The sequence below is a fragment of the Saccharomyces cerevisiae genome, chromosome XIII (assembly GCF_000146045.2).
Source record: "Saccharomyces cerevisiae S288C chromosome XIII, complete sequence".
Taxonomy (NCBI): domain Eukaryota; kingdom Fungi; phylum Ascomycota; class Saccharomycetes; order Saccharomycetales; family Saccharomycetaceae; genus Saccharomyces; species Saccharomyces cerevisiae.
This window is the reverse complement of record NC_001145.3, coordinates 521,833-537,781: the sequence shown is the minus strand read 5'-3', so window position 1 is coordinate 537,781 and position 15,949 is coordinate 521,833. Positions and strand designations below refer to the sequence as shown.

The 15,949-nt window shown below is 36.5% G+C and overlaps 7 protein-coding genes across 7 annotated transcripts, besides 1 other annotated feature; 3 read left to right on the top strand and 4 right to left on the bottom strand.

Annotated features, from left to right (window-relative positions):
* Positions 1 to 172: 172 nt before the first annotated feature.
* On the bottom strand, positions 173 to 1,575 carry REC114 (Rec114p; the record flags this gene model as incomplete). The annotated part of the gene is made up of 2 exons (NM_001182634.1): positions 173 to 217; positions 334 to 1,575. 2 exons carry the CDS (start codon positions 1,573 to 1,575, stop codon positions 173 to 175), a joined length of 1,287 nt encoding a protein of 428 aa, NP_013852.1.
* A 362-nt stretch (positions 1,576 to 1,937) lies between these two features.
* Positions 1,938 to 2,185: an origin of replication (ARS1320; Autonomously Replicating Sequence).
* A 26-nt stretch (positions 2,186 to 2,211) lies between these two features.
* On the top strand, positions 2,212 to 2,838 carry JLP2 (Jlp2p; the record flags this gene model as incomplete). The annotated part of the gene is made up of 1 exon (NM_001182633.1): positions 2,212 to 2,838. One exon carries the CDS (start codon positions 2,212 to 2,214, stop codon positions 2,836 to 2,838), a length of 627 nt encoding a protein of 208 aa, NP_013851.1.
* Positions 2,839 to 3,083: 245 nt separating this feature from the next.
* Positions 3,084 to 4,619, top strand: RRB1 (ribosome biosynthesis protein RRB1; the record flags this gene model as incomplete). The annotated part of the gene is made up of 1 exon (NM_001182632.1): positions 3,084 to 4,619. One exon carries the CDS (start codon positions 3,084 to 3,086, stop codon positions 4,617 to 4,619), a length of 1,536 nt encoding a protein of 511 aa, NP_013850.1.
* Positions 4,620 to 4,754: 135 nt separating this feature from the next.
* On the bottom strand, positions 4,755 to 5,663 carry DPI35 (Dpi35p; the record flags this gene model as incomplete). Its single annotated transcript, NM_001182631.1, has 1 exon — positions 4,755 to 5,663. The coding sequence occupies one exon, from the start codon at positions 5,661 to 5,663 to the stop codon at positions 4,755 to 4,757; it is 909 nt and encodes a 302-aa protein (NP_013849.1).
* Positions 5,664 to 5,964: 301 nt separating this feature from the next.
* POM152 (Pom152p) lies at positions 5,965 to 9,978 on the bottom strand (the record flags this gene model as incomplete). The annotated part of the gene is made up of 1 exon (NM_001182630.1): positions 5,965 to 9,978. One exon carries the CDS (start codon positions 9,976 to 9,978, stop codon positions 5,965 to 5,967), a length of 4,014 nt encoding a protein of 1,337 aa, NP_013848.1.
* Positions 9,979 to 10,282: 304 nt separating this feature from the next.
* Positions 10,283 to 14,086, bottom strand: ECM16 (ATP-dependent RNA helicase ECM16; the record flags this gene model as incomplete). The annotated part of the gene is made up of 1 exon (NM_001182629.1): positions 10,283 to 14,086. The coding sequence occupies one exon, from the start codon at positions 14,084 to 14,086 to the stop codon at positions 10,283 to 10,285; it is 3,804 nt and encodes a 1,267-aa protein (NP_013847.1).
* Positions 14,087 to 14,436: 350 nt separating this feature from the next.
* SAS2 (histone acetyltransferase) lies at positions 14,437 to 15,453 on the top strand (the record flags this gene model as incomplete). Its single annotated transcript, NM_001182628.1, has 1 exon — positions 14,437 to 15,453. One exon carries the CDS (start codon positions 14,437 to 14,439, stop codon positions 15,451 to 15,453), a length of 1,017 nt encoding a protein of 338 aa, NP_013846.1.
* Positions 15,454 to 15,949: the final 496 nt, after the last annotated feature.

The window sequence follows — 15,949 nt, the reverse complement described above, 5'->3', positions numbered from 1 at the left end:
TTGCAGATTTGCGATGTGATTCAATTTTTATAATGCTTTATATTTTGTTTTTTTTTCATAAAGGCTTACTTAAACGAGCTTGCTCTTCTTGCTTAGCGATATTGCCGAAACTCGGGTTTACTTTTCCATTTTACTTCGTGGCTAGTGTAAAAAGGAATTGCAAAAAAAGGGTTCACTTTTCGAACATTTTATTGAGAACCGTTTCAACCTTATTAACCTTTTCATTCATATTTGTAGTGGCAAAAGTTGTTAGTTAGTATTTCTTTGTCAAGTCAGAGAAAATGAGTGGATAAGAGGGGGAAACAGCTCAGTTTCTTGCAAATGCATACATACCCATTTCATGAATTCTTCGTCTTTCAACTTTTCCTTGATTAGCCGCTTAGATATTTTTCTTGACGCATTCCGATTAACGTTTTTAACTCTTATCGTTAATCCTTCGCTTGGCGATGCTTCTTTCCTCGTTTCATTAAGTGTGCCGTTAGGTAGCACTTCTTTATTTCTATCAGGGGTATGTGTATTTCCAGATTTTTGGGGGTTTGTTAGTTTATCATCAATATTTTTCTTATTACTGGTATTTTTCTTCGCCGTGTTGTCTTTCCCGGGGCTCCATATAATCGTTGGTGTTGCATCTAAACCAGTGACGCTTTGCATCTGACTTTCCCTTTCCTTTGGTATATGAATAGTTTCTAATAAACCAGTTTTACACAGAGCAATCTCCTTTCTTGAAGTAAAATCAGAAGTGGTGTCGACTTTTTTCTTTTTGTTTTCTGCATTAGGAAGGCAGTTGGTAGTGTTTGGTGGAGATTGAGAAACCTCCAATGGCTGTACAATTAGCGACTCAGGACGACCCAAAACAGTTTGCGTAGCCATTGGAGTGTTGAGGTCTTGTGAAGATTGTACTACATTTAAATCCGTGTTTGGCCATATTTGTTGAGCTATTTGAATGCTGTCGTGTGGTAAAGTTATATTTGAACGATTATTTGACTCTCTTTCAGATTCTTCCTGATAACGTTGACTGAAATCCATAATCATGTTTTGAGTTTGAAATTGCGTGTTCGGATTTGTGTAGCTACTAACTTTTGGACCTTCTGTGAAACAGACCTTTGTACCGTTATTATTGCCTTGCACCTGGCTTGTTATTGTACTCTGGGCTATTGATGTCCTAGCTGTCCTTAAAACAAAATTAAGGTTCTTTAAAGAAACTACAGTCCTGTTGAACTCAACGTCATTTGGCAAATTCATCTGAAACCTCCTTAACATTCTGGGTCCGAATTCTTCGGAGATATATTTACAAGAGATTATGGGGCTTTTACATGAAAATTGTATTAAATCTTGATTATCCCCCAGCGGCAGGCGAATATTTTCGAGAAGTGTTGAATTATTGAGAACCACATTGATCAGAATTTGTCTAGAGTCCATTAGAAGAACCCGAAATTGGAGAGTGCAGTTAGCGGAAAGGTGTTGCCACTTGTCTATCTGAGGAGGCTCAAGCATTGATTGAAAACCATTTGGAGCGAAGGAGGGAATTGTATACTTGGAGTATTTCTTTATTACAACTGAGCAGTACTCGTACATTTTTCTCTTTTTTTTTATTTTAGTTCTCTCTTTCAAACTTAACTTGACGATATGTTAAAACCTTCTCCTTTGCTTTTTATAAGTTAGCCGCCCACCTTGTAACGAAATTCTCTATTAGTAAAAAAAAGTTGATATTCTTTCAGGAACCCACCAAAATGGGCTTCGTATTTAAGTATGTATTAATAATTTATGTTATTATTATTTAAAATACTGAATACTTTAACAGTCATTTAAGTGTTTATGAATATGCAGACGGTAAACTGAATTTTATTTTATTCCTACAAAATCACATCGTAGAACATATAAGTAGTCATTACATCTATAAAAAAATTAACAGTGGTTTGAAAACATTCGTTGTGCTCGATCAATCATTTGAAAAGAGACTTCTTATTTTTTCTGAATGCTAGATGCTATTTACTTTCATCTTTTATACTCTTAATTTATATTTAGTTTAGGATATAGATTATCCTAGGCTTTAATATTTTAATGGAAAAAAACTACAATAAGATTGAAACAAAGAACTTGGATAAAAAAACAAAACAACTCTGTAGACCAGAGGACTGCCTTATACTTAAAATTTAGAAAGTAAGCGAATAGAATTATAAGGCTCAATTGAAATTCAACTTTTCAATAACAATGGTGTATTTCTATGAATCAAAACCAACTGAGTATTCAACACCTTACCAAATTGTGATGGGCAAAGATAAGTTTGAAAACGATCTACTTATCAAATGGAGCTATAGGGAGTTAAACTATGTTTGGTTTCACGCGGATAAGTACTCAAGTGGTCATGTTTATTTAAAGTTACGCCCAAATGAAAAAACAATCGATGACATACCGCAAGAAGTGATATGTGACTGTCTGCAGCTATGTAAATCAGAATCCATTCAAGGAAACAAAATGCCACAATGCACCATCTTGATAACACCATGGCATAACTTGAGAAAAAACAGGTATATGAATCCCGGTGAAGTATCATTTAAGTCTCTAAGACAATGTAGAAAAATGGAATGCGGAGCACGAGATAACAAAATACTAAACAGACTGGCCAAGACAAGGGTAGAACTATTTAATAATGTGGAAGCTACACTTAACGAAGCAAAGAAGACCAAAAATGGTGATTTTTTTGTAAACTATATTGAGTCGAATAGATCAAATCTTATTGAAGAAGAAAAGCTAAGGAAAGTAGCGAAAAAAAACCAAAAGAAGAAGAACAAACAGTCTAAAGATGAGGTTACTGACGATATGCAACTGGAAGTATGATATCATCTACATAACGTAGACGCTTCAAAATAGAGTACCATTTGTACTTACATCGTGATCACGTTTCTTTTTTCGTTCGAGCCGTGAAAATTTTTTTCCTTTCAGCGAAAAATACAGAAAATAAAATCCAACTGAATTTAGCGATGAGATGATCATTTCTTATAGGGATTGTAGTTGTTTGAATTTGTAGGTAAATAGTTATATCACCTACTCTCCGTTTTCATATACACGGAAATAGCACCATAATGTCGAAAAGGTCTATCGAGGTCAACGAGGAACAAGATAGAGTGGTCTCTGCTAAAACAGAATCTCACTCTGTTCCTGCTATTCCCGCCTCTGAAGAGCAAGATGCTCCCAAGAATGACCTAGAAGAACAATTGAGTGATGAATTTGATAGTGATGGTGAAATTATTGAAATTGATGGCGATGATGAGATTAATGACGAAGATGACCTTAGGAAAAAGCAAGAAGAAGCTGAAACTTTAGTACAAAAGGACCAATCCGAAGGCAACAAAGAAAAGATCCAGGAGCTTTACTTACCCCATATGTCTCGTCCATTAGGGCCAGATGAAGTCCTTGAGGCTGATCCCACTGTTTATGAAATGCTACATAATGTCAATATGCCATGGCCATGCTTGACATTAGATGTCATTCCAGATACACTAGGTTCTGAACGTAGAAACTATCCACAGTCTATTTTGTTGACCACGGCTACTCAATCTTCCAGGAAAAAGGAGAATGAACTAATGGTTCTAGCACTTTCTAATTTAGCGAAAACACTTTTGAAAGACGATAATGAAGGTGAAGATGATGAAGAGGATGATGAAGATGATGTGGATCCAGTCATTGAGAATGAAAATATACCATTGAGAGATACAACCAATAGATTAAAGGTTTCTCCTTTTGCCATTTCTAATCAAGAGGTGTTAACCGCTACAATGAGCGAAAATGGTGATGTTTATATATACAATCTAGCTCCACAAAGCAAAGCTTTTTCCACACCAGGTTATCAGATTCCGAAGTCTGCTAAGCGTCCTATTCACACTGTAAAAAATCATGGGAATGTTGAAGGCTACGGGTTGGATTGGTCACCATTGATCAAGACTGGTGCGTTACTATCAGGTGATTGCTCAGGACAAATATATTTTACCCAAAGGCACACATCGAGATGGGTGACTGATAAACAACCATTTACTGTTTCAAACAATAAATCCATAGAAGATATCCAGTGGTCTCGCACTGAATCCACCGTTTTTGCAACCGCAGGATGTGATGGATATATAAGGATTTGGGACACAAGATCAAAAAAACATAAACCTGCTATCTCTGTTAAAGCTTCTAATACTGACGTAAATGTCATAAGTTGGAGTGATAAAATTGGTTACTTGCTAGCAAGCGGTGACGATAACGGTACATGGGGAGTATGGGATTTAAGACAGTTTACGCCAAGTAATGCTGACGCCGTCCAACCGGTTGCTCAATATGACTTCCATAAGGGAGCCATTACTTCCATTGCATTCAACCCATTAGATGAGTCTATCGTTGCGGTAGGCTCAGAAGATAATACTGTGACTTTGTGGGATTTGTCTGTAGAAGCTGACGATGAGGAAATTAAACAACAGGCCGCCGAAACAAAAGAGCTACAAGAAATTCCACCACAATTATTGTTTGTTCACTGGCAAAAGGAAGTTAAAGATGTCAAATGGCATAAGCAAATCCCAGGTTGTTTAGTAAGTACCGGTACTGACGGTTTGAACGTCTGGAAAACAATCAGTGTCTAAACTGTATAATACTTGGATCATATATTTACACATAGTAGATTATTAATAAACAAACCCATTCAAAGATATAGTAAATATTACTGGCGGATATGAATAATATCTATCATACATATTTGTTACTGTAACGTTAGGCGCTCAGGGAAAGAGTTCCTCTAAAACCTCAAGATTCGAAACAACGTACTTTCTTTCACTCAACTGTAACGTGTCAGTTTGCTTAGTATTGGCTTCCCAAGTGTTTATTGAATTATTATCTATTTTATCAATTGACAGCTTGTATTCGTCCCGCATTGGTTTACTAATCGAGTTTGAAAGAAACCCGTATTTATCATTTCTATCTAACAGTATACCAGTCCAACCGGCAGCTTCTGCCCCTTCGAGATCGTTCTTTAATTCATCTCCGATGTGAAAGCAATGCTGTAGAATTTCCTCCCTGGTGTACTTTTCGAGTAAATGAGGTTGTTTAGATATAATATCGTCAAGCGCATATTGAAATATTGCTCTATCAGGTTTGGCGAGATTAAGCTCATATGATAAATAAATGTGACCGGAAAATGTCTCAAATAATCCGATATTCTTTAATAATTTGTAAAAAATTGGATCAGTATTGCTTACTATTCCTAAGATAACATCAGGATGTCTTGACTTCAAATCCTTTAAAAATTTGATCAAATCTGGATAAACAAAATACGAATCGAAGCCCTCAAACCGCATTAATATTTCATTTATCATCTCATCGGGAATTTCGTTTGGTGCGAAGACGTTCCTAATCAAGATGGACCACCATTGTTCGGGCTTGATACCAGAATATTTTCCGTATTGGGGATAGTCTTCCTTCAGTTTTTTAAAAACGTGTGGAAAATTGTTTGTTAAAGTCGAAGGATTCGCCTTGATACCATATTTACGCCCAACAATGCAGTATTGTTCCATGACGGGAAGTTTTGTGGCGTATAGTGTATTATATGCGTCGAAAGTAATAATTAGTGGCCTTGCCACCCTATGAACTTCAGACCACGCATTTATAGGTATTCTTTTCGGATAGGTCATTGAGCCAATTTCTGTGGATGTTCAAAAGTCTGCTTTTAACACACCTCTATAGACCGTAAAGGACAAAGGTCTCAGCGCTCTCTTTTTCTATTCATTCACCTACACTCTTTCGAGTTACTATGAGCGAAGATAATTGAATCGAGCGTCTTGATAATTTTGAAGAAAAAGAACAACAAACAATACAGGCGTCTTTTTCGCTTTCTTAAGTATTTTAATACTGATGTACAGAGATATATTATACATTACAATTGTACAAAAATATTGCGGGAAAGAAAAATTTCATCAGACTTTCTTGTAATATTTAGTTATTGAAAAAAAGATCATTTTTGGCAAAACAATAAGCATCTGTAATTTCAATCGCCTCGTAGGTACCTTGCAAGCTTGTAATTACCTTGTATTCATGAGAATATATATCAGTGACTTTATGCGTCTCAACAACCTGCGACCTCCTTTTGCCGTGTTTTCCATCAGTCTCTTCTGTCCTTACATAAGTTAGTGAGAATGGTGGGGTACCTTCAAACGAAAAGATTACTTCAGCCTGGTCACCTTCGCGGATATCCTCAGTAACGTAATTTCCTTGAGAAACAGTTACGGAAGGAATAGGATGTATGTTTAAAGATAAGTCATCAAATTCACTCTTTAATTTAGGGTTCGTAAAGTCGACAATGCATTGTGATGATGAATCCTGTAAAGAAGTGATAGATATAATGCCCGGTTCAGATGCTAATCTAACAAATTGGGAGCTGCGTTCCTTAGATTTTAGTGGAATACCGTTGAATTCATACTTAATCATGAAAGGTGCCACACCGTTTAATTGATATGCAACATAGTCCCCAACACAATACTCGGTAGAAGGATCTAATATATGTATCTTTGGTGCATCAGTAATTGACACAAGAATTTGATTACGCGGTCCAGATATGAGGCTGTTAACACAACCATTTGCGTCAACAACAGAATCAATAGTAATGGCATGGTTACCTAACTTCATCCCTTCATATAACTTTTCAAATGAAAAGTTCTCTGAGTCAATGTTGTCAATGGTATACTGATCTGTCCTACTGGTACTCTCGTGATAAACGCTAAAGGTGATTGAAAATGGGCTTTCGCCTTGTAAAAATTTCAAATTTATTGGTTCCAAAAATGAGATTTGATCTACATTAGCAGCACATGCACGCAAGGTTTTACCACCATCAGCAAAGGCGACGTCTGGAATGGGGTGCACTGTCTGTTTGATTATGAGCTCCGACTGATGTTCTCTAAAATGTATGTCGCTTTCACCATAATTGCCATCGAAGATGGCCTTAATAGTAGTTATGTACTCTCCAGGAATTTGATTAGGCAGTTTCAGTGAAGCGTATTTGGTTGCCACCTGAATTTTTTTTGTAGAAATATGACCGTTGGGTGCCATCAAATCATATTCTAATATGAATGGTGGAGAACCAAATAGAGCCAAATCAACCGTACCTTCCATCCCTTGACAGACTTCTTCTTTAGAGAATAAATTTTCCGTTACTTTTGTAATGTGATGATTGTCTTGAATTGCAAATTTTGGCTTCTCCAAGAAAGATACCTTATACAGACTGTTCCGGTAAATCACATTACCTTGGCAACTTGAGTCACGAATATCGACCAATTGGTAAAGCCCTTCTTTACTTACTTTCAAAGCGGGCTTATAACTATTCTGAAATTTGTTTTCAAATTCTTTCACAATGTTTCCATCGTAATCCATGTGTTTAAACTTAACGGTGAATGGCCCCTCTCCACTTAATTTGAGCGGAATTTCAGTGACAGAACCGTGCTTAATTTTAGCTTCTTTGATAGGTTCAAAAAAATTGAATGCAGCAGATGGAATATCTCTCCTCACCTGTATTTTAGCATCTGGTTGGCTGAGTCCAACTACACAGCCGGTAGAATCCTTGATAGAAACCAAAGATAGAATATAATCACCACCAGTAGTAAAGACTGGTGTTTTAATGACATATTCGTTGGTTTTTATTTCTTTAATTTCAAAAGTTTTCCTCTTGCTAGAAAAAGTTTCAATGATATCATATGTTAACGTAAAAGGGCCTTGGCCTTTTAGTGCTACTGGGACACTGCTGTGGTCACCCAAACAGAGTTTCAAATCATGGTGTAATTTTAGTGATGCGCTTGGTTTCACCCTCATTGATGTCTTGAAAGTATATTCTTTTACAGGTTCCAATTTGATTGGTTCAGTGAATAATTTATTAGAAACAGTATCAAACACGATTTCATAGTTACCTTCTTTAGGTGGACTATAGCTGAAGCGATTTCTCGTACCTTCAGAGGTGTATCTCTTTGCATCATATAACTTTCTTTCACCGTTTTCAAGCTTATAGATTTTAGTGTTATAATAGTATGGTGGAGCCCCAGTAAAAGATAGTTCAAAGTTTAGACCAACCTGTCCCACACACTGGTCCAATATTGGAAATGATTTAACTTCCATAGTAGGTGCAACTGGCATAGTTACAAGAACGTTTGATTTACCCACAATTTCACCTGGACAAAACTTAGATTCAATATATTCTAAGTTATATGACCCCGGAAGATCCGCTTGCAACACTTTGGTCAAAGAATCTGTAGTAACATTCATTATCTTTTTCGACTTGTCTTGTGCATCAGTATAGGATAGGCTAATAACATATGGAATGTCTGAAATCCAGTTTTTGATTTCTTCAAACACGATGGCAATAGACCTTTTTGTGGGTGACTTTGGATCAAATCTTTCTTCTAGCGCTGCACGTGGAACCTCATGAACATTGAAATTATAAGATAGATCATAGCGCTTTTTTAATTCTTCAGGGAGAGATGTAAAATCCACGACATTTCCCAGACCATCAGTTATTTTATCAATTTTATATGCAAATTTGCCGTCCTGGGTAATGGAAGAGTCTAAATTAATATTAACAGGTTGGTTTCTTCCCCATTTCAAATCGTTTAGTTCTCCTTGAGTAAAACTTTGTTTGGATTTGCTTGACTGCAAAGGAGACTCAAAATATTCTGGTTGCAAGCTGGAGTCTACATATGAAAAAGTTTGACCATTAACGATCTTAGAGTATGCTAATTTCATTGGGGGCACACCTTGAATTTCAAAAGAAACATTATCTGAATCGCCAATACATCTATCATTGCTTCCAGTTCCAGTAATAGATGCAATTGGACAGTAGGGTACAACCAAGTGTGACTGATGGATCTTTAAATTCAGTTTTTTTGAATCAACAATTTTTTTGATTTGATAAAAGCCAATATCTTGAAGAGTTACAGCCAAATAACGAATTGTACTGCCTTCTTCAAAATCGTTTGAATGTGACTTTAGAACTGACTGATCTTTTTTTAAAAAGGATTTGGGGTTATCGATGATTTTGAAGTCTTTCTTACTCAAAGACCGTAACTCTACCGAATTTGTGTAAAGATCTCTATATTCCAACTCGATATATTCAATCTCTTCAGTTGAGTTTATTCTGATGGGTACGTCAATTGAGTTAATTTTAAAAAGATTGGTATCCATGGGCAAACAATATGATTCATGAAGAGGATTAAACATAGCTGTGTTTTCAGGTAGGATCTTGATTGTTAGAGCACCCTTAAAATGAGCGGAAGAATCAAAAATACGATGATGGTTAATGGCTGAACCTGTTACACTTAATTCTTTCGTATAAAGTTTTCTCCATGTGGTCATAATTAATGAAATCAAAACGAACTCGTGATCGCTTGATATGAAAATGTTCAATAGTAGCATAGCTAAAATCTGGAGATAAACAACCCATGGCTTAAAAGTCAACCTAGGAATGTTAAAGGATGGTAAAACATACAGGAAGAAGGAATCTATAATGAAATACTTGGATATGAAATTAAATCGATAGTTCTTAAACAGTAAACCCGAAAGCGGTAACCCCGATTTAAGTATTACCAGGTCATATATTTTATAACATTGAATTATTAAAAACAATATCACCGCAAATGTCCTTTGTTTGGAAATTTCTAAAACATCGGTTGATATTAGAGGCAGTGAATAAATGTCTACCTTTTTATCACCATTAATGTAGCGGTCTTTGCTGTCACGTTCAGATATCCTTGATTTTTCATCGCTTATGTTACTTTCAGTACTTTTAAAGCTCCTCGAGCGTAAAGGTCGGATTTTCTCAGCGGGCTCATCGTCACTATATTGGAAGCGTCGTGTTGTGTTTACATTAGGACGACTGCTATAAGATGGACGTGGTGATCCTGACACAGAACTGCCCATCCAATGGTTCCCTCGTGGAGTATCATTAAACACGTTATATCTGTGCTCCATTATACAAGCCTCCTGATAAACGTATCTGGTATGATAAATCTATAATCCGTTTTGAATTGGTTCGATGAGTTTCCTCTTATTATGTCTTAAGCAATTCTTACTTTTGTTCAATAAAAAAAACGTATAAAGTTATTGACTACGTATATAATGACATAAAATACATAGTGCTATAGAACATAATGTTTTGAATTATGAAGGAAGTTAACATTAAGTGGTTGCAATTATTTGATGCCCTAGATAGGAATAATGTATTCTTCCTATATGTTCTTATATAATGAAACTCTATTTCTATAATACCAGCGCATTATTTTTTTTCTTTCTCTTCACCTGTGATGGTCTGGAAGCCCTTTCTGGTGATAAACTTAATGACTGTCCACTGGCCTTTTTGCTTCTTCTGATGCACTGCTATAGGATTTAAATCCCAACCAATCTTGAGATCGTTGTCAACTGTGGATCCAAATCTAGGAACCACATAACAATACCGTTCCGTAGGTGATAAATTAACGGTCTTCAAGCCTTGACCAGTCAGAGGTTTACTGTATGTCAAAAGAAGTCCCTTTCTTGCTATGTTCGCTAAGGGGGTGCTTGCGATGTCACATAAAGTATTCATCCTTGTTTTATTATTTCCACCAAGGTGCAAGGAATAATAGAGCATGTATTTGGGTGGCATTTCCCCCAAATTATTTAAAATTGAAGTCGGATGGATATAGACAAAGCAGTCCTCGATATTTGGTGTTCTCGTGGCCAAAACAGGAATATAAGGAATGTTGATTATGGAAGTTCTGTTGGTTATCTTAGCATCATCTGGAAATAAAACATCTGCTCTTACGGCAACATGGTCGACAAAACCAGCGCAAATCATTTGTTTTAAAAGTTTTATTTGTATGACGCTTGGAATATCACTTTTCAAGTCTTCATTCCTAATTACTACGGCAATATTTTCTTTTGAAGTGTTGGACTTGATGATATACATTAACTGCTTCCTCAATTTTACTATTTCTTCCATTAGTTTGCCTCTTAAAAAATTTTTCTTCATGAATATTTCTTTTTGTTCCTTTGGAACGTAGTCCATTGCACTTACAACACTTAATAAACGGAATACGTCACTAAATTTGTCTAATTTACTAAACTGACTCCTGCTTTTATAGAATTTACTGCGCAATTCCTTTTTCAGTTCAGGATCCATACCTGGTGTTGATTCATCGTGCTCTCTAATCTTATCATCTAGATTTTCATCTGGATTTGGTTTTCTAGAAATTTCGTTTATTCCCAACTCAAATTCATTGATAAAAGGATCTCCCACCGAAAGGGCACTAACAATTGCTACAATATAAGGAAGGCAGGCTTTTTCGTCAGAAACAAGTAACATTTTGGAAAATCTGGGTGAAAGTGGGAACAGGCTCATTTTTTTACCATCTTCAGTAATCATCTCCTTATTATCAAGAGCACCTAAATATTGCAGTAATTGTATTGCCTTGGAAAGGGCAACTCTATCTGGAGGAGTTGGAAATGGAAAATTAATGATATTATGAATGGCCATGCTCTTCATTTGTAACACGATGCTCTCCACTGGCATTCTTAAGATTTCAGGTTTAGAGAACTGTTCGAAATCATGTTCAAAAACAGCAGACGAATATAAACGGTAACAATGGCCTGGTCCAGTACGACCTGCTCTACCGCTTCTTTGATTGGCACTAGCTTTACTTACCCAGCCCACTTCAAAACTCTGTACGCCATTTGATTCATTATATTTACGCTCTTTAGACCTCCCGGAATCAACAACATATCTAACTCCAGGTATAGTTAACGATGTTTCTGCAACATTTGTTGCAACAATACAAAGCCTAGAACCTTGAGGAGGTTTTTGAAAGACTCTCATTTGTTCCTTGGTTGGTAATAGAGAATACAGTGGAAGGACATATAAAGGATCGTTAGCTGTTTGCCCTTCAGTTAGGACTTCTTCAAACCCTTCTTCCTCTTCGTCTTCCTCATCTTCACCGTTTCCACTGTTACCTTCATCTTCTTCGTATCTTATCGCGCTCTTGAACTTATCTTGATCGATAACTTGTACACTGAAGTCTATATCCTCAGCCTCCAAATCTGTTGTTTTTGAATTGATACCCATTTTAGAAACGGGTGTTTCTAAATCTTTGTTGTACTTGGAGTTTTTCTTAAAAGGAAATTCCTTTCTTAGCCTTTTTACCATGTGTGTAATTTCCTGCTGACCGGTTAAAAACACCAATATAGCGCCAGGAGGAAGTTTCTGGTGAATTTTGCAAGTCTTTCTGAAAGCCTCGTCTGTATAGTTGAATGCAGTTCTACGATTAAAGTGAATAGAGACTGGAAACTGCCTTGCATCAACCTGTAAGACAGGGGGCGCTATGGGGAACAATGTTTTGTTTTCGCTGAAATCTGATACCCTTAATGTAGCTGACATGATGATGAGTTTTAGCTTCTTGTGCTCGATCGGGTTCTCCTTATGTAGTTTAGCTCTTAACCGAACACAACGGCTAAGCATACCGATCAAAATATCAGTGTTAATGTTTCTTTCATGTGCTTCATCTATGATAATGGAGGAATATTTAGTCAACTTGAAATCGTGCATCATTTCTCGTAGCAAGACACCATCTGTCATAAACTTGACCTTTGTGTCCTCCTTTGCGGTAGAGTCAAACCTAATTTGGTATCCTACTTTATGACCATGGTCCCCCAATTCATTAGCTACACGTTCAGCCATGGACACAGCGGCCACTCTTCTTGGTTGAGTGATACCCACCATTCCTGGGTAATCTGGAGAATCTTCGGCACCAAACCCAGCCTCATATAAAAATTGTGGGACTTGTGTAGTCTTACCTGACCCCGTTTCACCACAAATAATCACTACATCATTATGGTGAATAGCCTCCATAATTTTGTGTTCTTCACCAAATACTGGTAGTTGAATTCTTGCTTTCTGAATTTCATCTGATCTGCTAACTTCAACATAGAAGGCTTTACGGGTGGAATTCTCGTTTATTGGAACATAAGCTTCTTGGAGACCATCATCTAAATCTTCCTTTCTAATTATCGGTTTATAATCGATGTTCAAAGTGGGAGTAACTAGCTCTTGATCTCTACCTTCCAATTTTTTTATTTCTTGATTGGCCCAATCCTTGAATTCGTTAGCAACATCATTTTGGTCAAATTTTTCTGAGCCAGTTTCACTATCTGCGCTTTCAACTTCTTCGAGTGGGTTTTCACTAGGATGCATTTTGTCTTCTTCTTCCTGATCCTCCTCTTCGTCATCATCTTCAGATGTCGTGTCGAAATCCATTTCATCTTCTTTCCCATGCTTCTTCAATTCTTCCATTTCTACTCGTTGTCTCCAATTATATTTCTTCTTCGGAGTTTTGCTTTCTTTGTTTATGACTTTTATATTGCTAAACCCAAAGCTAAGACCAGATCCACCAAATTTTGCTGGTCTATGATCAATAAAACCTGATGATTTCTTCTCCTCATTGTCCGTTGGTTTCGGCATACTACCAAATGAAGCCTCGAAATCATCTTCGCCGTCATCATCCTCAGAGCTCCCTCCTTCACCATACTCATCCCAAACTTTTGGTTCATATTCTTCGTATAATATTTCATTTGTTTGTTCATTTCCTCTTCCTTGACGTTCTAAACTCAGTGCTTCTTTGAATTCTTCCTTTTTAGTCTGCCTGCCCTCTCCTAACCTTTTAGAGCTTGTCAACAAACTTGTATCTATCTTATAATCTTGAAGTTTACCAATAATTGTCTTTCTTTCCTCTCTTTTTAATTGATGTTCAATAAATTTATCCAGTCTTTTCTTCTTCAATCTCGAAACTTTCGATTCCTTTGGGGTAAATAACTCCTGTAGTTTTCTTTTCTTCATTTTCTTTTCTTCTTCAGTGAGAGGTTCAAGAATTTCCGCATTGGCATTTGGCTCCGTAGTAGAACTCTCAGCGGGAGCTGAATCTGGGTTTTCTACTCTTTCATCGTTTTCATCCTGTCTAGTGAACTGCTTATTCCTAATTCTTTTCAGTTCTTTTAATTTGGCCATATGGCCGGATCTGGCTTTTTCATTAAACCTTTTTCTGTAAGTACCCATACTTATATTTCTTAAGACACTCTATTATTAGTATTGGGTTGTAATTGCATTTTTATAGCATATAGCACTTGCTATTAACAATAATATACTAATACTATAATGAGCTTTCAATACTCAGCTCATCGCCAATGAAAATTTTCGGAACACCCAATCATCATGATATGTTAGGCGCGTAAATATGAAGAATAACAGAATCGTTAATCAGAAGAGATGATGAAATCATTAAGTCTTGTCCATATCGAACTGGATAGAGTATGTAGCGCTCTAAGAATCTGTTAAATTGAAGTTTGATTTTTTGATATTGGAGGCTCCTATTTTCTAGTTGCTTTTTGTTTTCACTCGCAAAAAAAATGGCAAGATCTTTAAGTCAATCACTCACAGCGACTACCCAGAAGCTAAAAGGAAAGAAGAATGGTGGAAAAGGCAAGAATAAGCCCTCAGCAAAAATTAAAAAAACTCAAAAAGAGATGCTATATGGAATACTGAACGAAAGGAACATAAGACAGATTCAGTTTGGACTGAATAAAAAATTCTCTACTTGGTATGGGAGCGCCGTTTATTTCGATCCTGAAACAAAAAGGCTAGGGTGCTCCGAGACCAAGGGTCAGCTTTCCTCTGTTTCTAACAGCCAATACTGGCTAGACACTCTTTTCGTTTGTGAATACTGCTTCAAATACACGGATGATCAGACGCGGTTTGTAGGACATGTTGCAAGTTGTCCATTTCAATATCGTGTTCCAGGCAAAATAAAATACAAGAGTCCTGAATATACAATAAGAAGAGTAAAAGGATCCAAGTATCAACTCTTTTGCCAATGTCTTTGTCTTTTCACTAAGCTATATCTGGACAATAAATCCATGTATTTCAAAGTAGATCATTATGAATTTTACATAGTTTATGAAACTGGATCAACAAAGCCGATGGGATTCTTTTCGAAAGATTTAGTGTCATATCAGCAAAATAATCTAGCGTGCATCTTGATATTTCCCCCATATCAACGACGTGGATTAGGCCTTTTACTTATCGAGTTTTCATACAAACTATCCCAATTAGAAGGTGTAATATCAGGGCCAGAAGTACCGTTATCACCTTTTGGACTAATCGGGTACTTGAAATATTGGTCACAGATACTCTGTTGGCACCTTATTGAAGGTGACCTCGCCCATTATGATAAAGTGACCCTGGAGGATCTTTCCATCGTGACTGGAATGAGAGTCAATGATGTTATTTTGACCTTGAAGCACTTGAACTGTATTGGGGAGAATAACCAAATTTACTTGCAGTCATTGAATAGCTGGTTGAAACTACATGGAACAAAACGGAATTGGTTCAAATTAAAAGATGAATATTTGCTGATAGATGACTAGGAATCTATTCAGGATGTAACTTAATGGCATATGTATTTCAGGATAGAATATCGCTCGATGAATTCCTGTACAGACAACTACAAACGGACGAATTTTGTCTGACCAAGTTAAGAACAGAGAACTAATGCATAAAATTTGTTTTGCTGCAAAAGTTTCCCTTTTTTTAGAGTATAAATATCTTTTATAGCAAAAGACTTAAAACAGGTTCACGTTTTTATTAGCCGTTTTTGGGCCGGTTTTTCGATGACGAACAAGGACCAAACAAATACAGCATCAAAACAAATTCTAGAATAAGAAGGCAGAAAGGGTAAGGGCATAAAGGAAACCTTCTTTTGTGGTGATGTTGAACTGGGTTTAGCCAAAATTACAACACATATTAAAGTTTTGTTATTTTGCGATAAAGTTATTGCTCTTGAGCATCAAAGAAAGTGGGAGGTTAAACAGAGGAAAACACATTGAAATTTATTCAAAAAAAGATACCGCTATACAACTTTGG